The sequence below is a fragment of the Pyrus communis genome, chromosome 1, assembly GCF_963583255.1.
Source record: "Pyrus communis chromosome 1, drPyrComm1.1, whole genome shotgun sequence".
NCBI classification, from domain to species: Eukaryota; Viridiplantae; Streptophyta; class Magnoliopsida; order Rosales; family Rosaceae; genus Pyrus; species Pyrus communis.
The window spans coordinates 38,563,353-38,586,700 of NC_084803.1; the positions used below are offsets into that span (position 1 = coordinate 38,563,353).

At 35.2% G+C, this 23,348-nt stretch overlaps 1 protein-coding gene, 1 long non-coding RNA gene and 1 pseudogene across 4 annotated transcripts; 2 read left to right on the forward strand and 1 right to left on the reverse strand.

Annotated features, from left to right (window-relative positions):
* Positions 1-1,180: 1,180 nt before the first annotated feature.
* Positions 1,181-22,751, reverse strand: LOC137707940 (MADS-box protein SVP-like). 2 transcript variants are annotated; one of them, XM_068446888.1, is made up of 6 exons: positions 22,645-22,751; positions 22,446-22,545; positions 21,831-21,872; positions 21,622-21,663; positions 21,246-21,421; positions 1,181-1,364 (listed from the first exon to the last, which is right to left on the reverse strand). In XM_068446888.1, the coding sequence occupies exons 2-6, from the start codon at positions 22,539-22,541 to the stop codon at positions 1,355-1,357; spliced, it is 366 nt and encodes a 121-aa protein (XP_068302989.1). In that variant the 5' UTR covers positions 22,542-22,545; positions 22,645-22,751; the 3' UTR covers positions 1,181-1,354. The 2 variants fall into 2 exon arrangements, with proteins under 2 accessions (XP_068302989.1, XP_068302996.1); XM_068446895.1 differs by lacking the exon at positions 1,181-1,364 and having other exon boundaries at positions 21,242-21,421.
* LOC137730717 (L10-interacting MYB domain-containing protein-like) lies at positions 16,608-17,592 on the forward strand (annotated as a pseudogene).
* Positions 18,075-20,601, forward strand: LOC137718316 (uncharacterized). Of its 2 annotated transcripts, XR_011065867.1 has the most exons (5): positions 18,075-18,477; positions 18,907-19,023; positions 19,484-19,592; positions 19,924-20,138; positions 20,284-20,601. It is a non-coding gene; the product is annotated as an uncharacterized lncRNA (long non-coding RNA). The 2 variants fall into 2 exon arrangements; XR_011065866.1 differs by lacking the exon at positions 18,075-18,477 and having other exon boundaries at positions 18,662-19,023.
* Positions 22,752-23,348: the final 597 nt, after the last annotated feature.

Sequence of the window (23,348 nt, forward strand, 5' to 3'; positions counted from 1 at the left end):
CACCAGACTATCTCAGCCTGAACTAATTTTAGGGATTAAGTTAGACTAGACTAAGTTGAACTGACTTAGTGAAGCGTTTGGTGTAGTGTTGGACTAGAGAATAGAATAATAAAAAAATATTATATTATATTAATTAATTAATTATTATTATTATTTAATTCTTACTTTTATCTTTTTTTTTTTTTTAGTAGGATTCTCTCCCCTCTTTTTTTCCCTCCCTTCCTATTTGAACGGTCACGGTTAAGCCATGTCAACATCTCATATTAATTTTTTATAGCAAGAGAAAGACAAAATAAGAGAATGTGAGAGTAGTGGATGGGATGAAAGGGGATGGAAAGAGGAGGAGAGAGAATCATAATCCCTTCTTTTTTTTTTTTTTTCCATTCTAGAAACCTCCCTAGTCCATTCCTTCTTCTTTTTGGTTCGTCTCCCTCATCCTTCATAATTTTGCTCTTTCCTTGCCCTTTTTTCTCTGTCCTAATCCCTTTTTTCCCTTGTCCCTCTCCCTCTCCATCTCCATCATTTTCTTCGTATTTTTGTCCGTTCATCTCCTTTTTTTCCTTGTTTTTTTTCTAATTTTTCTAGGAAACAATTGGCAAATTAGAACCCAAATGAGAGTTTGGGTTATCTGGGTATTCATCGACCTGCTTCTTCAGCATCAATGGCGAAGGTCTGGGATCAGGGAGTCTGGAGTGCATGTGTGATTAGAACGACTGTTGTGCATGTGTGATTGGACAATTGCTGTGCGTAATGAAATGCACAATGATTTTGTAATTTTCTTTTTGCTTTTTTTTTTTTTTAATTTTGGGTTTGGATCTGGTTATGAAAATGGAAAGACTGTACAATTCTTAGCCATTTTTGTTTCGATTTTTGTGTGGGATTTTGGTTTGTAAATGGTAGAGAGGGGAAAAGCAAGGCAGAGTTGCTAGAGGGGATCTCGGTTTCGAGATGGGCGAAGTAGGGAGTTGGTCTTAGCAATCCGGCCGATTTCAGGGGGCCTCACTAAGACCCTTTAGTGAAGCCCTTAGTCTTGTTTAGTCGGGGCGAGTCTCATTAAAGCTTGTCCTGGCGTGGAACAAACACAGGACTGCACTGCAACTTAGTCCAATCCAATGAATGCTAGTGAGTGCAAACAAACGCACCCTACAAGTTATTCTAAAGCAATGTCAGGCTGCTAGGAATATAAATACAGTTTTACATATAACACACAGTCACACTTCACCATAAATGTATTCCAGTTTGTTTTCGAGTTTAAAGACACACGGATCACTCGTATCTTACAATAACTCGACTTTATTTAGTAATTATAAGGAAGTGCAACTTTCCATCTGTCTCCACTTCTTAACCAGGGAAACTAAGGAAGCCTAAAAATACAGAATACAAAATTGATTAGCAATTTCTTTGAAGACGTTGAATAAAAGCATATATACTAGCAGTACAATTATATTTACGGAACATCAAGAATTTGCGATGTCGTACGAAATCATGCAAGTGATTTTATGCCGTATGATGTCATAGTATTGCGAATTCGAGTGTGGAGTGGATTTATCCCATATTTTTTTTATTGAATAACGGTGATCATCACTATAAAAAATCTGTTAGACCACTAGTTGACATGAAATCATGCAGATGATGTACATTAGATAAAACAAATACGTGCAGGTAATCTTTTGCAATATGATGACCTTTTAGACCATCATGCCTAACCCAGTAGGTTGGGCCATTCAGACAACAATATTTTTAGAAATATAAACAATTTTAGTTTCAACTTTCAATGATAAATACCACATAATCTGTGCTATCCTCTACTATTTCCCTTAGGTTTTCTCCAAATTTTTCTTTTGGTGAGGAAAGGAGCCAAACGGGCCAAAGAAACATGAGGCCCAAGAAAAAGGAAAACACAGCAAAGCCCAGATGAGCACTTGCGCTAATCAGGGAGGATACCTATGCGATCTAGAGCGCACAACTGAATACATAACGATGCCAATATTAAAAGTCAAAATCAAATAAATTGGACAACCATAGATTGAGAGATGAATATTTTCTGACACTCAAAACCCTACAATTGTACAAAAGATGTAAGCATTTGTGCATATTACACTTTGCTTAAATATTGAATTTATGAGTTTATTTGTTCATATGTTATTGTTTGTAATGAATGGCTAAGATTAAAACTAGTTCATAGGAATGACAACTGTTATGGCAACTGTATATCATAAGTTGTACACTTGTTGTGTACGTGAGTTATGTTGTACGCCTAAGTGGGGTGGTGACGGTCATCTTGCTCATTCTTATTTGTTGAGTAATCAAATCCAAGAGGAGCAGTGTACTCTATTGTCTCTTTTCAATTTATAAAATCAAAGCTTAATTCAAATACAAAACACTCACACTTTTTGGCAGCAACACGATTGCAAAAATCAAGATGACAAAGTTTTGAGTTTGGATGTTAATTTGATGATTCATAAAAAAAAATTTGGCGTTGAATTACTAATTGAGATGAAGAAAGAAAATTTTAAATTCAAATTTTTTTAGAAAGGAGGTACTGTTCATGTACTGATTTTCTTAAAAAGGAGAAAGACTGTTCATTTGCTAATATTTGTTTTTCGTTTTAATATATACATATGGACAAAATAATTGAGAAATAATTTGGTGCCTGTTAAAACAAAAAGGAAAAATGATCATGTGTGATAAATAATTTAAAAAATAAAGAAAGGAGGGACATTATAAAGGATTGAACACAAAAACCCATATATACTAAATGCAACAAATACTGTTGCTAAAAATACACTTTAACGATGAATCAAACTATTTACTATTTACTAGCCTCTCTGCACGCACTAACGTGCGTGCGAGAGGCATTTTTACATCACGGGCGCTACGCGCCCCTAAATGTGTATTGTGTTAGTTTTGTTCCATTGTGGTTGTCAATGTATATGCTTTAGAAAGTATGATACCAAGTTTGGAGGTGAGGTATAAAATCTAGAAGATGACTGCACCTAATTGGAAGCAATAAATTGAAGTTGTTGACGTGGATACTCTCTCACACGCAGCAATGCCTATTACGGTGTTCTCAAGCACGTGCGAAAGACACTTTTTAAATCACGGCACGCTACATGCAACTTACACATTTTAGATGTATTTATATGCGAGGATTGGTTCAAAGTATAGAAACATAAAATAAAGGCGATTATCATCTCTAATAATATAGGCGGAATCTAAAGTATTTTGTCTAGAATATGTAAAAAATAAAAAAGTAATAAATAACAGAGAAGATCCTTATAACTTAGTTGCAACTAAAAGTTAAATAAAAAGTATAAAAACAATCCGTGAAATTTAATTGACCTTGATGCACATGACACCAAAAAATATCATGAACTCATATCATTTCGTCCTGTTGAAAATTTAATGCGTTTGGTTAAAATCAAATATTAGCATTATTTGTAATTGAAGTGCATTAAAAGTTGAAAAAGGGAATTAAACATTAAAAGAAAGAATGTAACCTTATGTTGAATTCGAGGGAAGCAAAATATCTTTGTACACAACATTTCTTGTGAAGACTCATTCGTTACCGTGTAACTCTCCTTTCTTTACCAATACTTTTGTTGTAGACGCTGAAACTCCTCTTGATAAAGCCACGTACAATTGTCCATGACTGAATACGTGATCTGGTAGATAAATACCCACATTTGGTATTGTCTGCCCTTGTGATTTATTTATAGTTAGTGCAAAACTCAATTTCACTGGAAACTGTTTTCTCATCATTTCGAATGGGAGTCCTGCACTTTCTGTGGTCTTTAAAGAGATTCTTGGTAAAAACACTCTAGTTCCAGCAAATTGTCCAGATAAGATTTCGGCATCAATTAGATTATTGTAAGCTCCATGGCAAGCCAGTCTTGTACCATTGCACAACCCCATCTTCGGATCGATATTTCTCAAAAGCATTATCGGGGCACCTTTTTTCAAAGTTAACTGATGAGGGGGCATTCCACCAGGTGAGATTGAATTCAAGAATTCTTGTTGATACAAATTTCTCACATCGTCCTCAACTGAATCGAAAGAGTATAAGATATGTTCAATCCCCGAAAATTTATCGATGATCATTTTATTGATTTTGTCAGCATCCTCATTTTTTGGTGTTATAATTGCTCTTTCCACCAAGTATCTTGCATCACATACATGACATTCCAAATCGGGGAAAACTTCATTAACCAATTGGACAATGGATTCTTCACCATTCCATGGAATAACCATAGATGATGGTAATTGCATCATGTCGTCTATCATAGTTTCTTGTTCCCCATTACCAACATGAAGTAAGAAATCTGAAAAGTCTTGATCATTGATGGATCTCATGTTATGCCTAAGACAAATGATTTTCACATGTTCCCAAAATGAAGCATTAATCATACTTGCTTGCATCAATTCAGATCTTGCACCTTTTGGAACAACTGGAAGAATTTGTCGAAAATCTCCTCCAAAGATTATGCCCTTTCCTCCATATGGTAGGTCAACGCCTATTATATCTTTGAACGTTCGATCAAGAGCCTCAAATGCAAACCTGTGTGCCATTGGTGCTTCATCCCAAACAACAGCTGATGTTTTTCTTATCAATTCTGCCAAATCTGACTGGATACTAATAAAACATGTGGAAGATGCATCTGGACTGAGGGGAATTTTAAATCTAGAGTGTGTTGTCCTTCCACCTGGCAATATGGTTGCTGCAATTCCAAATGTTGTTGTTGCCAATATAATATGACCCTTACTCCTTAAGGTTGCTAACAAAGCACGATATAAGTATGTCTTTCCTGTCCCTCCGGGACCATCCACAAAAAATATGGCATTGTCTCGTTGTTCAATAGCAGACACAATCGAGTTATACGCTGCCATTTGGTCTTCATTTAGATTTTGTACCGCATTGAGGTCTGCTTCAGAGATGTCAAGTGAAACTTCATCTTGTATTATCCTTGGAATTGTGTTGTCTCTAACACAATCTTGTGTTATTTGTGGTAAATCGTAATCAGATACAGACTTACTATGTTGCACTAATAGTCCGTTCAAGTCTTGCAAAAGCTTGTTCAAGATAGAAGTATTATTTGTGGTACTTGAAACAGAATAATCTTCCACCATAAATGAATGAAATTCATCCCATAATCTTCTTACTCCATGTGGCTCACAATAAACTAAGATGGTAACAAACAACCTTCGCAAAGCTGACGGCATGTGAATGTTAGTGGCTTCACAGAGACACTGTCTGATGCTATCATCATCTTCTAGCAAACCTCGTAGTTCCACTGCCTTCTTAAATGTTGGTTGTACAATGTCATTGACTGTTCTTAAATTCTCAAATGATGTTGGTCCTCTAACATGATTAAGAAGGATGCGTAAGTAGAATTTTTCACCCTCATTCGGCGAGACTGCATATATCCGGCCAATAACTTTATGGTTATTCATCCTCTCACTCCAGAGTTTATCTCTTTGACTCCATTTGAACCGTTCAGGGAATTCCCGGTATAAGTATTGTCGGGCTTCCGGGCAAGTGGTATTCTTGGTAAAAAACTCTGTCAGCATAGTCATCGAGTTAGTGTCATCTGCCAAAATATCTGCTACTCTTTGGTGAGGGTAAAAAAGAATAGTTTGTCCTTCAGGAAGATGAATTTGTAATCGTTCCACCGATGGATAAAGTCGATTAGTTACAAATTTGAATATTCTCCATAAAGCTTCAGGTGCACAAACCCATCTTGCATCAACAAACTGCTTTATTTCATCTTGAATAGGTTCATGATGGACTTCAAAAGCTACTCGGTCGGGACCTTTGTAAACATATTTGTACAGATACTTAACACTTTTAATGCTGCAACAAATCTCAACATTAATATGACAATCATATCTGAGGAGTAGCCATGAGTTATACGGAATGACCCACCGATTATCCACCATTATACGTGCATTATGATCTAATGGGATTGGATCATGATTGTCTCTTCTACGATAGACTGGATAAGAATCATTTCCATGAACTGTAGTTGGTGCAAATGGCTTAGGATAATTTCATTTACAGCTACCACGTTTCATACAGGGTGACCGTGAATTGTGTATTCCACATGGACCATGTATCATATGCCTTAAGACGGCACCATACAATTCAGGCTCTTCATTTGGATTTGGTATTTCAGCCCGTACCACCTGATCATAATCATCTGGACTATTAAGCTTATCATTTTCTTCTAACATGAGAAGCATGTGAACATGGGGGAGACCGCGCTTTTGAAACTCAATGACATATACATATGCAAGAACTTTGCCTAAAACACCTTTTTTTATAACATCATTCTTCAACTCTTCAAATTTTGCACGAAAAACCCTTGTAAGCAAATCTGGTTGATCTTGTGGTGTTTGGCCAGGTAGTAGCTCATCACTTATTTCTTCCCAAGTTGGATTACATGTCATTGTTAGGAAAATATCTGGTCTTCCATATTTTTGAACCAAAGTCATTGCATCTTGATACCTTTGATACATGTCTCGGGGACTACCAACAAAAGATGATGGTAATATAGTCCTACGACGACCGACGACTCCTGTATTTGTTTTGTTATAGGTCGTTAATAAGTCTAAATATGTTTGTTTTGTTTCAACCCTTTAATAAGTCTCATTTAATATGACAGAACATGAACTTAAAGAATATATGTTTTATTATAAACTGATTAGCTTCATACCTGCATTATTTTGTCCTGCAATTAATGAGTCTTGCAGTCCTCGATAAAATTCAGATCGAATTGTGTGTTGATTATTACGCATCCATCTAAGCTTTTGTGATTCGATCTTGACGTAGTTATCAACTACATATTGTTGCAATAGGCGGCCACCACGAAGTAGAAGCGATTCGTCGTGTTGACGGATCTAAAATGATAAAATTCATTGTTCAACACAATATAAGTTTTAAAAATTAATATTGTATTCATAGAGATGAAGGTCTTAGGTTACCTGAAGAAGATACGAATAATAGTCACAACATGTCACTTTTCTGCTGTTGTTATTTCGAGTATTCACATCCCATCCATATGTTCCATAAGGTAACAACAATGGATATTGTAAAGGGTCATAGTAGCCGACACAGTCTTTGATACTGTTAAGTTGACCATCTGTAGTTTGCACAACAATATCTCGACCTCTAATGTTTTCTGATCCTTCACCACCTACTATGATTGCAGCAACCTGAGATGCAGACGGTAAACAATATTGTCGTTGATTCGCGGGCTGCTCTTTGATAATCAATCTACAACTTTGCAAATCTTGACGTTGCACAAGGTGGTGAAATGTTTGCACAAATGGATTATATTGATTCAAGATTTGTTGGATTTTTTCAACCACATCTCTGTTTAGTGCTTCACTTTCTCTCATTCGATTGTCTATTTCATGAGTTGTGTCATATATATACATTTGTAGGAATCTCGGTCTACTATCTCTAATAGGCAAAAGACTTCCAATCTTATGATATATGGAACCTTGAGCACGAAATGTGTAAATACCACGTCTTCCTGTTGCTAGGTTTTCGTAAACATGAACTCCCATTGAAGTGAAGGCAAAAATGTGGTTGTAAGCTCGTATATTCTGCCTAAAATGTCTTCCCTCGGCAGATTGGTTGCAAAAAAGCTCAGTCATTTCAGGAGGGGATGGTGCCAATGGTAGAGCAAGCTTTCCACGTAAGCAACACATTTCAGATGTTTCATGAGAGAACAAACGGGCATGACAATCTGGACATGTGGTTGGATTTGGCATGTGAAATCTTGGGATTTCCATGTTTTCATTAAAGTTTCTAGCACAATTATGAATTGGCCTTCTTCCCATAGTATGATGTCGATGTGGTACGTCCTCGTTAGGCTGGATCTCATTTTCATTAATGAGATTAAAAGCATCTGCTTAAAAAGGAAACATTAAAGGTGTTTCATGATTTAGAGAGCATAGTTGAAATTGTAGGTATTAATATTTAAAAAATGATACCTTCATTGATGATGGGCAGATAACAATGACTCATTGGAGTATTCGAACTGAACGATTGCGCTGTTGTATTTTCTGTTATAATCAAATGAAATGGAAGTAAGGTAATAAGTAGTGTTTACAGTAATGATGATATTGATGTTTATCTTTTTCAAAGTTGTACTATGGTAGTTTGTGTGATTACCATTATTAGTGAAACTTTGTATTAGTCCATCCCGAGGCAAGCGTGTCCTATTCGATCGGGCAATTTGCCTTATATGAGTTAAGCGCATTGTTCTTGGAACTTGATTGATGCTGCCTTCTCCAAACGGCACTATGTTTAGTCGTTCAACATGATTGCTACTGCCTTCATCGAATTGCACTATGTTAGGGTGTTGAACTTGATCGGCATCACCACCAAATAACATTATGTTTGAGCGTTGAATTTGTTGAACACAATAATTGGATTGTCGCCATGCTAAATATTCGTGTCTTTGGCTTGAACTCATTGAATTCCGCCTCATACGTTGTTGATCCCGCCATTGCTCTCGTTGGCTTTGTGTCTGATCAGTAACATATGCATTTCGTTGCTCTAAACCAAGAAACGTAATGGTGCACGAAAAATATTAGTAAGCATAGAATATTATTTAAGTACCTACATACGTATTTTTTTTCCTTTTGTTTTTGTAATTGAATCATTGGTATACATTACGTTTTTTTTTTCTTTTCGTTTGATTGAGACTGCCTAGGTCGCATAATAAGTGGCAGAGGAAGAAGAAAACAAAGAAAAAGTGAATGTTTTGTATTTTGAGTTATTTTCTCTTTAAAGTCTGTAGCTTTTAGTGATCAGAAAAGCAAAAACTGTGGATTGTTTTGGATGCCAGACCTTGGATGAATAGTAATGTTTATTTTAATTGATCACAGAAAAGAAAAACACATTTTTTTTGGATGAGAGTGGTTTTCTTCTTGCTGTTTTCGGATGAAAATGAATGCAACGCCAATATCTCTGAATCTAGGGTTTACTAAAATTTAGTGAATTTCATGCACTGAATCATTGATTTATGATTTCATTTCTCTGATTTGGGTTGTGCTTTTTGCTTCCTTTGATTTTGCATCTGTGTAATTATGTGCTGCATGTTTTTTTTTAACTTCACAATTTTTTCCATTTAGTATCGATGTACTATATCTTTATGTGATGTTATTTTTATATTTTTCTCTTGACTATTATACTTGAACTGTTATTCCAAGTTTACATAATATTCCTTTCCTTCTTTGTTTATTTTTATTTTTATTTTTTTATTTATTTTTCTTGTTTGGAGTACTTGTTAAAACGTTGGTCACTATGGTAAATATATACAATCCAAAATATTGAAATTATTATAGACATAACAGAATTATTAAATGGATGTTTGCATTGATAGTACAAAAAGGCAATGACAACTTAGAATCACTGATTTGTTCAATCTTAATATATTTGTCTTAATAATTTGTCTTAATAATTTGTACAAAAATGTTAATACAACGTACGAATTGAATAGAGACCAAAAAAAAAAAAAAATTATAGTTACCCGCAGATGTCGATCCTATGTTTTCTTGGTTTACTTCCGTTTGATTTTGGACTATATTGATTGAGTTCAAGCGGGTTTGATAATTGGCACGTCGTCGTATTGAAATTCGAGCCCGCTGTGATGAATTCATAGATTGTCGTCTTTGTCTTTGTTGATTGCTCCTATGATTTTGCCCTTGTTGATTACTCCTACGATACCTTTGGTCTGACTGTTGAAAATTGTGAATATTTGTTTGTCCAAAGTCAACTTCTTCATTGCCAACCTACATTGAGAAATTGCTAAACAGAATGAATTTTATTTTATTTTTGAAAAATAAGAAAAAATATATCATCTGTACAAAAGAGGAATAATGCAGATAAGGTAACAACCTCTGACATATCGCTTCTATCAATTCCCTCCATACTTGATATGTTGGAGTCCTCCAAAAATCTTAAAACTGAAATTTCAATTTGATGATTCTTAATAAAGGTAAATGAACAAAATTTACGTACAGAATATGGGCAAAATAGATTAAAATAAAAAATGCATAAGTAACTTAAAAACTGCACATAAACAGAAAACTTTAGCTGTGGCTGTTAGGTATTCCTCCCATTTGCAGATCCAATTGAGCTAATTTTCCGGAGCTTACCCTATGTGAATCATAGGCACCCAAGGGAAAGCAAATATTTGAGAGGCGCAAGCATATTTGCAGAGCACTTAGATTCCTTTCTATCAAACCCATTCTTCAGAAATCATTTAAAAAAAGGGAGGTTGGTAAATTTCAGTTCTTACATATCAAATCCCTTTTCATAACACACCAATCTCTGGAAATGGTAGAAATTTAAAAAATGCATAAGTAACTGCACATAAAAATAAAACTTTACCTGCTGCTGTTAGGTATTCCTCCCATTTGCAGATCCGATTGAGCTAATTTTCCTGAGCTTCAACCACGGACCCAATCATGAATCCCTAAATTTACCCAATCTTAACAACATGAAGCATTTGGTACAAATATTTAACCGAGCAGTAAACTTCAAAAGCAAAAAGAGTTACGAAAACAAATAGAAAACATAATGGTTAAACATACAACAAAACATGGAAGAGAAGCAAAAGAGAATAAGACCATTTTAAGTCAATATGTATGTTGTAAGTCTTTGCTTCTTAGTATCCTCTTAGCTACTGTGAACTCTGTTTCTGCAAAGTAATTTAGTAATCAAACTTCCAGCAATACAACTAAAGTTTAAAATTTAAAACAATTAAGTAATGTAATCATTAAACGAAACCTAACACTAATACTCTAAAAGTTTCGTGATATAGGCCCTAAATCAAAGAAAAAACGTTCTAAATTTATTAAAATGGCTAGCACACCTTAAAAACAAATAAAACCTAACCATTTGTTTTATACTGCTGCTTCAAAAAAAACTACAATTCTTGTCTTCGGTAAGCCTCACATATTCATCATCGGGGTGTTTTATTTTATTTTTTTGGGACATTTTAGCACCTAAATGCAATGACATTACCAAAGTCTATAACTGTAGAAATTAAGAAATAGCATAATTAACATTCTACAATACAATCGAATGTAATACTCGGATAAACAAAAGAGAGACCAACGTCCCTCCACCAACTACCCATTACAAAATATGCATAAAAAAATAGATGATGATCAAAGATCGAAGCAACAAATGAGAAATTTTTTGAGTAGTGCAACCATGTAAATGAAGAAGGAAAAAGATAAAAGTACCGAAAATGCAGACTAAATGAACAAAATTGATGTACAGAATATGGGCAAAAGAGATAAAAATAAAGAATGCATAAGTAACTTAAAAACTGCACATAAAAAGAAAACTTCACCTGCTGCTGTTAGGTATTCCTCCCATTTGCAGATCCAATTGAGGTAATTTTCCGGAGCTTACCCTATGTGAATCACCGGCACCCAAGAGAAAGCAAACAATGAGCAGGAAAATAAACTTATTGGCAGAAAGAACATAAAAATGAAAATCTCTAATCCGTCTATACATCTGATGACTTACCGATGCGCATATAAACGTTCATCGATCTGAAAATCTCTAATCCGTATATACATCCGATGACTTACCGATGCGCGTATAAACGTTCATCGATCTGGAAAAAGTAGCCTTGCCAAAACTGAAAGAATTTCAAAGCAGTTCTTTCTACCTGAAAGAATTTCAAACGCCCAAGATCAGATTTTACATTTCACAATAAAATAAGAACCCAAAAATTATCAAATTATAGAAAACCAGACCGAATTTAAAGAAAATGCGCGGGAGAGAGACTTACCGATTTGTGTACATTCTTAGCATGCAAATGGGTGAGAACTGAAACCTGTAGAGAAATAGTAGTGAAAGAAGGAAAGAATATGGAGTGGTAGGCTGCAGTTAGAAAACAGAATGAATAGAGTTGTACGTGGAATTGTGTGAGGAAGAAGTTTGATCAGAAAATGGGGGAATAGAAGATAGACGTGTGAGTTTGAAAATTGTATGGAAACTGCTATGCAGTTTGAAAATTAAACGTGCTAATCCTGAGGAATTTTATCCCCACGTTGGTTGTTCTCTCTCCTAAAATGGAGGAGTTATCTGTTTCTTTTTTTTTTTTTTTTCTGTTAATAAAACAAATTTTATATTTTTGTATTCTGACAAAAATGTCCATGAGTTTTTTAATGTATTATATTGTGTCGGTTTTTGTTTTTTTTTGTTTGAGGGTTATTTTAGTCTAGAAATTTTTGGTGAAGCCTTGAGACACCAAAGTTGATTGCTGACTTTCTAATATTAAAGATAAGAATATAACATAAATTCATCTAAATACCTTAACATATTTGGTGTTCCCGATTCTTATAGGCCCTGAATGGTCACCCTGCTCGCACTTGGCCAAGGCTGGCCTCGGAGCTAATCTATGTACTTACACACCAAAAAAACCTCAGTCTCTCTTATATAGGACCCACCCAATAATCCTCAACCCTAAAAATTTGAACCAACCTATATCGGACCCAATAATCCTAAACCCTTCTGTAACCGAAACTGAAACTTAAAGTAAATTTCGATATGGTATTTGGCTTCCATGAAGGGTTGGTTTGTTGGGTAAAATCGAACCAAAAATGTCTTTCTTAATTATTTATTAACGACTAAATATTAACCGTTGGATTTCGTTGAGATTGTATCTTCACTCCTCTCTCGATCCCAGCCACCACAAATCAGCCACCACCACCAAGATTCCTCCTTATCCCCACCACCACGCAATTTAGCCACTACCACCACTGCATTTCAGTCACCAACAATTATTCCCTCCTCCCATCTTAATATGTAAACATCCCATTGCATTCTCATCTACCTTGCAATTCTCATCAAACAACCCACTTGCAGGTAGAGTTCAAGCCACCGCCCCGGCCTCCATCTCCATCTCTCTCGCACCACGACCTCCAAGCCACCACAGCCCCATGATTTGCTTGTCGACATAGACCACGCCACCAATATGTCCATTGCCTTCAAAGGCCATCGGTTCTGTCGCCACCGACCAAACTGAAACGACGAAATTGGTATATCGAAAATCGGTAATCAACTTCGTTGGTATCGTTATCTGTTTTGAAAATAGCCATTCCAAAAACTTCGGTTCGGTAGTCGGTACATGTGTTTCTGTTCGAGTACCGAACCAAAAGCAATCCCTACTCTCACAGTAAATTACTTATTACCATATATTTATATTGCTGAAAGAGCAATATTAGGGAGAATAAATTTTTATATTGAAACTATTTTTAAATTGGAAAGGGCCTTGTTACTGAAGTGCATGGTAAAAAAAATTTATTCATGTAAAAATATAATATAGAAAAAATAGGAATTAAATCATCAGTTTTGCAATTAGTTAGTTTTTTTTTTTTTTTTTTTTTTTTATTTTTTTTTTATGTCTTGATACAAACTAGTCGATTTTTCTAACAAAAATAATATTCTTACCATCTAGTTGTACCATCATTTGCCAACAGAATCCTATTCGGATCTTTTGGTGAGGATCCTGAGGATTCGTAAATCGTGTCCGATCATCGTACATCGTACGGTCAGTTTTTTTCAGGTACTATTTGTGTTTAATTTTAAATAAAAATATTTAAAATGATTTCTGACCGCACGATGTACGATAAATGGACACGATTCACAGATCTTAAGGATCTTCACAAAGAGGATCCAATAGGATCCGGATTCCATCATTTGTACATCTATGTAATAGAGATGAGACCCAAATGCGTTGGCGGATCCTACCTCTATTAGAGATATAGTACAAATAGATGCTAAGTGTAGCACTACTCTTTTTCTAAACATTAATTTTCGATTCTTAAGTAATCACGGGCTAGAGCAAAACAAAAAACCTACACCAAAATTCAACGTCAAAGAAATCATGGCAATCCATTAGTATTAGGGCTGGTTTGGTATTGCTGTGCTTTGAAAAAAAGCTGCTTCTGCTGTGCTGTGAAATAAAGCAGCAGAGTGTTTGGTAAACTTTTTTGTAAAAGTGCTTTTGAAAAAAAAAAAAAAACAGTATTATAGTGTTTGGTAAACTTTTATGTAAAACAGATGTGAAAAAAAACCGATTTTTCAAAGCTGGGTTTTGCAGCTTCTTGTTTTTGGCTTTTTTCACCCAATTCTATGAAAAAAAGCTGAAGCTGAATGTGTACCAAACACAAAAACAGCTCCTAGCTTTTTTTTATACCAGTTTTTTTCAGAATCACCTCATTACCAAATCAGGCCTTAGGTATAGTTTGGGATTGAGGTGATTAAAAAAAAAAGCTAGGATGAAAAAAAGTTGGTAAGGATTTTGGTGTTTGGTAAACATCCCAAAACAACTTTATTTCAAAGTTTCACATGAATAAAAGCCAAAAAGTGGAAGCTGCATTTTGCAACTTCCAAGAAGCCGCTTATTTTTCCAAAATACGGAGCTACAGTACCCAATTAATGAATTTTTTCAATTTACCAAAATTGCCCCCTCCTTTCTCCTTTCTCCTTCTCCCGATCCTACACTCTGCACTCTCTCATTCTCTCTCGCAAAAAACTCCTACGCCCCTCTTCCCTCCCGCCGCTGCACCTCTTCCTCCTCCTCCTTTTCGTTTCTCTCTGTCACTCTCAACGCCACACCGTCGTCGCCTTCCAGGTACCAGTTACTCGACTTGCTTTCAATTTTTGCTATAATTAATTAATTTAATTTTTAGGTTAGGGTTTGGCTGCTATCTGATGATGAACCCATGTTTTAGGGTTTTCTGAAATAGGGTTTTGTGTGGCAACCAACAAACGAGCTCGATCTCATTGATTAGGTAAACATAACTCTTTCTGAAACAGAGTTTGGTGTTTGAATTAATGTTCTAATTTTCAGTTTTGGGGTTATGTTCGAATTTTCAATTTTGGGGTTTGAATTAATTCTCTAAATTTCAGTTTTGGGGTTTGAATTAAGGTTATTATCATGAGATCCATGAAGCAATTTTAGTTCTTAGGGTTTGATTGGCAACGATGGTGTTGCTTTGTTTGTTGGAGTTTTAACTTTGTTTGTTAGTTGTAACTTTGCGTTAGATTGATGTGAGTCTTTATACCGTGTTTTATAATGATTATTCACTAATATTTGGTTCTCATATTCCTAGTTTTTGTCTGAGTAGGACTCCAAACTGTAGTCTATGATAAAGATGTCTGTCGTGATGCAACTTCCATGTGAAAAAGATGAATGCAAGAATTACCTTGACAATCTTGGCACCAGTGTTATATGCAGACTGCAAGTAGCAAATTGGTTAAGGAAAAGTTGATCAGTCTTTGCAATGTCCATCACAATACCATGATATGTAAAATGCATTTAGATTTTCCGGTATAATTACAAGAGTAGAGATTTTAAAAATTAAAATAGGTCAAACAGGTTCAACTGTAAATCCATGAAGCTTCAGAGATTGAAGCGAGTTACAGTTTTAAGTATAAGAAATGGCTTTACCTCTGTTGGGGTCATAACACCAGGTATGTATAAAACTTCACTATACCGTAAATCATCCACAATATCCTGATGCAATTTTTTTGAGTTATTAAAAGCAATATGAGATAGATATTTGAAGACATGAACATACAATATAACTGATAACAAATGGAAATAGTTACAAGTTACATGAGACGATGATAAGGAAAGCAGAGCGATTGGAGAAAAACAGAGAAAATTGAAGGAGGCTTTTCTTGGCCAAGTACATCAGTATATGTATGCTATGCCAAAAGGAATGAACATGTCTACAAAGATAAGTTGGTAGTCTCACACAACAATAATTTACTCCTATGTACGTCTATGAGACAACTTCCAATAAGCCCTTGCAAGGCTTGTTAAGAATCCAATGTGGAACATTTATCTCCAAGAAGTAGATAAGCTCTAATGTGAAGATAAAAGGTTCTTCATTGAATCATTGTTATGGGTCCGGTTACCCTCATTCCAAATTAAAAGTTAGATTAGATGAAGATGAGGGAAGTTGAGAGATACACTTTGTGGTTAATAGCTATAAAGTTCAATATTAAGTAAAGAAAAAGCGTACAGAAACTTCTAAATGCTTACCTTCACCATAGCAGGACTCATAAGAAAGTTAGCTCCTGCTAGCATTGCCCTTTTCTAGTCAAGCACGCCACCCCAAGAATTAAATAAGTCATTTGAATTGTAGTGTGTGTGTATGCTAATGAATTTATTTTACTTCTAATATTTTAATAATTTATTATTTTATTTTAAAGAATAGTGGAAGGAAGCAAGAGAAGTTCTATATTGACCCGATGATGTGTCCGTCATACTATTATAATAAGTTCTACTTTTATATATGTATATATACAAATAAGAGAAGTTCACTGTGGTGTCTGCCCAATCATATGTTCCTATTACTGTGGTGTCTGTTAGGTTGAATACCTATTTTCTGCTTGCGAGTTGCTTCTGCTTATGTTAGGTTTACTACCTTTTTTTTGCTTGGTTATATTACAATATTATTTGTTCTTGTTTTAATATATATATGTATATATATATATATATATGTATATATATATATATATATATATATATATATACACAAATCACTAGCTGGTATCGATGGCAAATAAGGGAGCATCTTCATCAAATCCTACTGCTACATGGAATGTCCACAATATATCTATATTTTGTGATGTATGTATGCATCAAGGAGGTTGAGGCCAGACATCATCCGGGCACTCACTTTGACAAAGAAGGATATGCAAATATTAGAGCTAACTTCAAGGCAGAGACAGGGCATGATTATGAAAGAAAGCAACTGAAAAATAAGTGGGATGCACTTAAAAATGAGTGGAAGTTGTGGAAAGAGCTAGTTGGTAAAGAAACTGGCCTAGGGTGGAATTCGAACAAGGGTACCGTTGATGCCTCTGAGGAGTGGTGAAAAAATAAAATTCAGGTTTGTGTATTTATCTTTTAATATGTATTATGATATCATGCAATATGTATTAACTATATTCTTTCTTTACTTGTAGATAAACAAATAATATGGAAAATTGCGAAAAAGGGCATTAGTCCTGAGATGGAGGAAAAGTTAGATAGGATGTTCTCGAACACAGTTGCTACCGGTGAACATGCCTGAGCACCTTCATCTGGAGTACTACCACCAGAGACAAGAGAGGAATCCATAGGACAGATTGATTTAGATGATGAGGAAGAAAGTGAGACTATGCAGGATCTAAGGCAAGCTACTAGGAAGGGAAAAAAAAGAGCGGCTAACCAAGGAGAATTGCAAAAGAAGGTTGATAAGAAAGGAAAAAAAATTGGAGACACTGCAAAACTTTGTGGTCAAATTGACCGTCTTGTTGAAGTTTATGAAAGTAGGAGTTCTGCAAACTCATTGATGAGGCCGCTACATTTAGGCAGTAGTATTGCGGAAGTGATAGCGTCTATTGCAAAATTGCCTGGTTGTGAGCCACCTAGCGAGTTATGGTTGTTTACTACATGTTTATTTTGTAGTGCAGAGAAGCGAGAGATGTTTGCCACTATGAAAAATCCTGAAGTGCAGCTAACTTGGTTGAAATATATGTTCAACAAAGAACAATAACGAGCTAAAACTATGAATTAGGACTGTGTGGTTTCACTACAAAAAAACAGGGCTTTGGATACAAAATTAAGGGCACAAATATTTATTTTGTGGGTATAGAACAAATTTTACACACAAGAAATTGTATTTGTTTCCTTTTCTATAAGGGCACCAACTAATGTGCTCATTCTCTACAAAGTTGGCACAAATAATTTTCTCTCTCAACTTTTTCAAAACAATGGATTCAAATATATTTATTTGTGTCTGTGTATTACTTCAAAAGACACAATTAATTTTTTTTATTATTTTTTTCTAAGACTTATGACTCACACCTTACTTTCTCTCCCTCTCTTTAACCCACCAACACCCTTAACCAATCCACACCCCATTCTCTCTCTCTCTCTCTCTCTCTCTCTCTCTCTCTCTCTCTCCCTCTCCTTCCCTTAACCCACCCACCACACACTCTCTCTCCCCTCCTTAGCCCACCCACACTCACTTCTCTCTTCCATCCGTTTCTCTCTTTACCAAATGGAGTACTTTGGTCTCACACGTATATATTATATGTATTTAATTTTAAAATTATGTGGATCGTCAGATTGGTTGAGATTTAGATCTCAAATCGTTGTTTTATAATTAACCCTAGTAACCTCACTCTCATTGTCTCTCTCACCCGATTCGCCTCCTTCGCCCAAATCCAAATCGAGCTCTCCGTCTTCCTCTATCCTCCCACATCAGTGGGATCACCCAAATTCGTCGCTTGAATCGTGACTCCACCCACACCAATCCTTAATCCTCAGTCTTCACTTCGTGAATTCGTCCCCTGAATCGCGATTCCACCCACAGTCCACACCACCTTGCCCGAATCGAGCTCTCAGTCTTAGTCCTCACTCCTCCTCACTCCACAAGGTAAGAATATCATGCAATAAACTCACCCAAAGTTCATGGATATTGTTTTATTTTGAATTCGGTTAGTGATTTTGAATATGGGTTATGAATCAGGGCTTTTGAAAACGGTCTCTAAATTAGGGATTTTGGATTAGGGTCTCTCTATACCTCTCTCTCTCTCTCTCTCTCTCACACTCCTCTCATATCTGGGTTTTTCCTTTGTTTTTTTTTCTTTGAAAAACACCAACACCACCCATGCATCATATTTGAGTTCGTGTTTTTTCGTTTCGAGTTTATATCTTATGAGATCTGACATGTATATTTTGTATCTCGCCTCGTTGCTTATGGATTTGAGTTTTGAAATTATTTTACATTTTTTTTTCATACTTGCCCATTGCATGCAATTTTGGATATGAATATGATGGATTTTTGGTTAATTCATACTGTGAGGTTTCTCGGTGACTGGTTTGGTCGACCCGATCCAACTCATATTGGAGCGGTTTAGAGCCTTGTTCACTCTGTCTCTGCAACCTCAAAGGCCCTGGCCTTGTCACGCCCCCATTGCCGGTTCGTATTCTTTATTTGTATGGAAGAATTTCATATCTATTATTATATTTACGGAGCCATGTTGCTTAGAATTTTAGGATTTTGGATCTTCAATTTTTGGAAAAGTGTAAGTTTTTTTTATTGATTTATTAGGAGTTGTCTTGATTCCACCCCTCCCCCAATAATTATTTATTCGTTTTTGACTTTTCTTTTATGGTGTGGTAGCATTGAAAGAAGAGGATTTAGTAATTGGATCTAGGTAGAGATGAAATCAGAAGTGAAATACAAAAAAATGTATTCAAATGTGAAGTTCTTAAGGTGCTAATGTTTAATCATGTTAGTACAAGTTTCATCATGGAAAATGCAATATCGTTATACTGTCTATGCTAACTTAAACAAATATTTACCAGGTATGTGATTAAAATAAGCAACTCACTTTGACCATAAATAATATACATACTTATATATTTCTGTGATTCAGGTGAGTCAGGTGACCATGAGCTGAATGTATTATCTCCAACCCAAAAATTGCTTTTACAACCCGAAGTGAGGAATTTGAATCTTTGAGATGGCAGATCTGGAACTTGTAGGTATTGATTTTAATTAACTCTGTGTAGGTGTAATTTTGGACTGATTGTGTTTTGAATTCGACTATATTTGTGTTGGCTTCTGATGAATATAGTAGTCTATGTTAGCTGAGTGAGTCTTTTCTCACTGACATCAAGCTAGAGATTATGTCGGTCTTCAACAGTTTTTGGCCAAGGTCGCTATTAATAGCATTAATTCCATTTGGTCAATTTCTATGGTTTGTTACAAAATGTACCCTGGTCTTTGTGTTTGAATACTAGAATCAAAATGAAGATGATAATATTTCTGCACCAAATCTGAACCTTGAGCAATTAGCCATGTAATCTTATGCAGAGTGTGATGAGTCTGAACAATGTAGTAATGTACAGTCAGTTGTTATGGAGGGTGGACTTATTTTTAATACTTGTGAACTTATTTTTGATGAGGAATATTTGTATACTTTCCGCATCCATTGTTGGTTGTTCTGGAGGGTGGAGTTGTTATATAAGAATCATCTTAAAGCAAGTGGTGGAAAGACCCTTGAAGCAAATAAGAGTCCTCCCACAAAGGTATTCCCTTCTTACCTTCTTTATTCCCTTCATTTTCTTTGTCCTGTAAAGTGTGTGGTTTTTCTTTTTCTTTGCATTTGTTATTCATGACTTCTGTGAGAGTCCATATACTGCATGTCACCTGATTAATTCGTTTATGGAGCAGCAAAGATTTGATGAGGTGCAAGGCCTGCTGGGAAGATGCATCTGTCCAAAAATGTTTGCTTTCAAGTTTTTTTTTTTTTTTTTCCTTTGGGTATTAGAGAGAAAATATGTAACACAACAATATATGTTTGTGAGATTCAGAAAGTGAAAGTTGGTTTCATGGTTGTAGACATTCTTCATGAAAATTTAAATTTTTGCATTTCCTCAATTTAGATTCAATTTTTCAAATTTTGATTTTTTTTTATTAATTAATTCATGTTGGCACAATTACAATATAAGTGCCAACATAGCTGGAAAAGCTGATCTGAAAAGTTGTCAAGACGGGGCACAAATGGGCCATTATTTGTGCTGGCCTCTCTGGCACAAACACCCCTATTGTGCCCTTTTAGAAATGGTGACGCCCATAGAGGGCACTGACATAAAGATAGTAGCTGCACTGTTGCTATTGGTCTATGAGCACAATTGTTAGTGCTTTTTGGCCTCAAAGGACACAGATAATTTATTGTGTGCAATGCTCATTTTTCTTGTAGTGTTTGTTTTTATTGAATGTTGCTTGTACTTTGTGTTTATTGAATGTTGGATTATGATTTCTTATTAAACGTTGGATTATTCATGAATGTCGGATTATGATTTCTTAGTGATCGTTGGATTATGACTTGTGGAATGTTGAATTATGTGTTATGTTATAGGTGTATATTCAATAAAATTGGTAGTGTGTGAAAATCGACCTGATCATGCTGAAGTGAATTAGCTTGATAGAACAACACATGACAAGTAAGCAAAACCTTCGCATTGGGACAACAAAATATCCCTCCCTAGTATTTTACTAACTTTATTCTTCGCAGTCGTACCATCAAATAAGAAAAAAGAAAAAGCCAAAACTCAAAAGCAGAAGCCAAAAGTCGGAAGCAGAAGCCAAAAGCAAATAGCATATATATTAGCTGGCAAGTTAAAGCGCCTTACCCCAGTTTGAGAGACAAGATGTCGGAGCAGTCATCTTCAAGAGAAAGAGCATTTGTGGAGCAGGTGGTGGCATTTGTGGCCGATTCAGATGTCACGCCTTCTTCTCCAATATTATTCAGGTTTTCCAACTCCATGATGGCCGCAGGTCCGATATCTCCTCCGGATAACATCACCATCTGCCAAACACAACAAAGATAAAAAAACCCGAGATGCGATATAAATAAATAAATAAATAAATAAATAAATAACCCGAGATGTGATTTACTAATTTAGAGTTATTTTCTTTTCTAAATTAAAAAAAAAAAAAAAAAAAAAAAAAAAAAAAGAAGAAGAAGAAGAAGAAGAAATATACTCGTTGATGGTGGTAGTTGCTTACCCTCTGCCTTTGCTGGTTATTAGCTTCTATCAACTCAGCTCCCTGCATGTATAGTCAGTGCAAGGAAGAGGACAATAAATCAAAAATTCATTAATGATAATTAAATTTAATGTTTATTATTTTCTTTTTTGGAAATTCTTGACTATTGTTTATATTTGTGGTTATTTCATATATAGACACAGACAACAATCATCTATTTAAATACAAACCTTTTTCTCAAGTGCCATAATCTCATTCATAATCTTGTTTTTCTGAAATGAATAGAAAAAATTATATGTTGCTGTATAGACATGTAATCCAAAATTTGTCTATTGTAAAATAACCTAGTTAAAGTACAGAAAAATACTTACGTCAAGTCCTTACAACCGAAAAAAAAAAAAAAAAAAGGTCAAGCCTTCATTCAAATTGAACAAAGTATAAAATCAAAGATATGCCTGCAAAAGAATAGCCAAATTGGTAACTTCTTGACCTTTTGATTAAACACGGTGTTAAGTACGGTGTCTACGAGCACAATGTGTCGAGCTATTTATTTCCAGGCCGGTAGTTCACTCATGCATAGTGAAAAAAAAAATTAGAGGAAGTGCGGTATTACTTTTATGGAGTGCTAATAATAAATTTTCTATTTAAACCGAATTAAGACATGTCTTAAATTCATTGTAGAACGATATTTAAACAGACTAATTAAACAATAGATCTTCCGAATTGCAAAATAATACACATTAAGCCTCACAATGTGCTCCTCTATCTGAGGGGTACCTAGTTTTTAGAAGCCATGGGCACCTGTATTCACTTGTAACAGAATAAATTAGCTAGCTAGCACAGACCTTAGTTTGAATCACACGGCCAAGGCTTACTTTCACCAATTTTTCTAACTTCTGTAGTTCATCAAGATCCAAGTCTTCAAGGTCCTCGCCCTTCATCTGCCTGTTGAATGCCAAACCAATTTCAGCACTCTCGTAAACGATCATATCAGCTTAAATAACCACCATATATCTTACAAGCAAATCAATAAATTATAATTACCTCAGCTTGCGGCTCTTATCCTCGAGTTCCTTACTCAGCCTGATCTTGTTTTTTTTCTCCAACTAATTAAATGAGAAACATATTTATACCGAACTGTCATTTAGATAAATCTAATTTGTGAGCACATGTAAAAGCTTATAAACATCAGGCCAAAAATAAATAAGAAAGAAACAAAAACTTAGAACAAAACTGAAAGGAAAAAAATTGGATATTGCCTTTTTTTTTTTTTTTTTTTTTTTTTTGGCAAAAGCTGTTTCCTTCATACATTTTCTTCAAAGTGGAGGAAAGAGCGAAACAAGGGCAAAAGATGGATTACTGAAACATACTAGAGCATGCATGGATTTACAACATGTAGCAATCTCCAGGTCACTATTAAGCAACCATATTTTGGGATGATTGATTCTTCAGCCGAAATATGAAACTTCTTTCCGAGAGAAAACCTCAATGATTCTAATTAATACCAACTAATAATACAGCTTAGAACGTTCAATAAAAGTTAAAATTATAACTTGGAGTCATTACTCAACCCCAAGCACTTGCACATATTAAGCCCCAGAGGCCAACCCTGCCGCATGCATATATAGAAGTCTTAACATCTATTTATTTTTATTAATGTTAAAGTAATTAAACCTTTAAGATGGTGTAAAAATACATTCTGAAGCTCCTAGTGCAGATCACAGAATATGTTACATTCACTTGACACA

Excerpts from the sequence above, each read along its gene's own strand:
- LOC137707940 (XM_068446888.1), bottom strand. The coding sequence starts at position 22,541 with ATGAAGGGCGAGGACCTTGAAGACTTGGATCTTGATGAACTACAGAAG. Across the intron at positions 21,873-22,445 it reads GCCGTGTGATTCAAACTAAG|AAAAACAAGATTATGAATGA; the intron begins GTCTGTGCTAGC and ends TATTCATTTCAG. Across the intron at positions 21,422-21,621 it reads ATAACCAGCAAAGGCAGAGG|ATGGTGATGTTATCCGGAGG; the intron begins GTAAGCAACTAC and ends TGTGTTTGGCAG.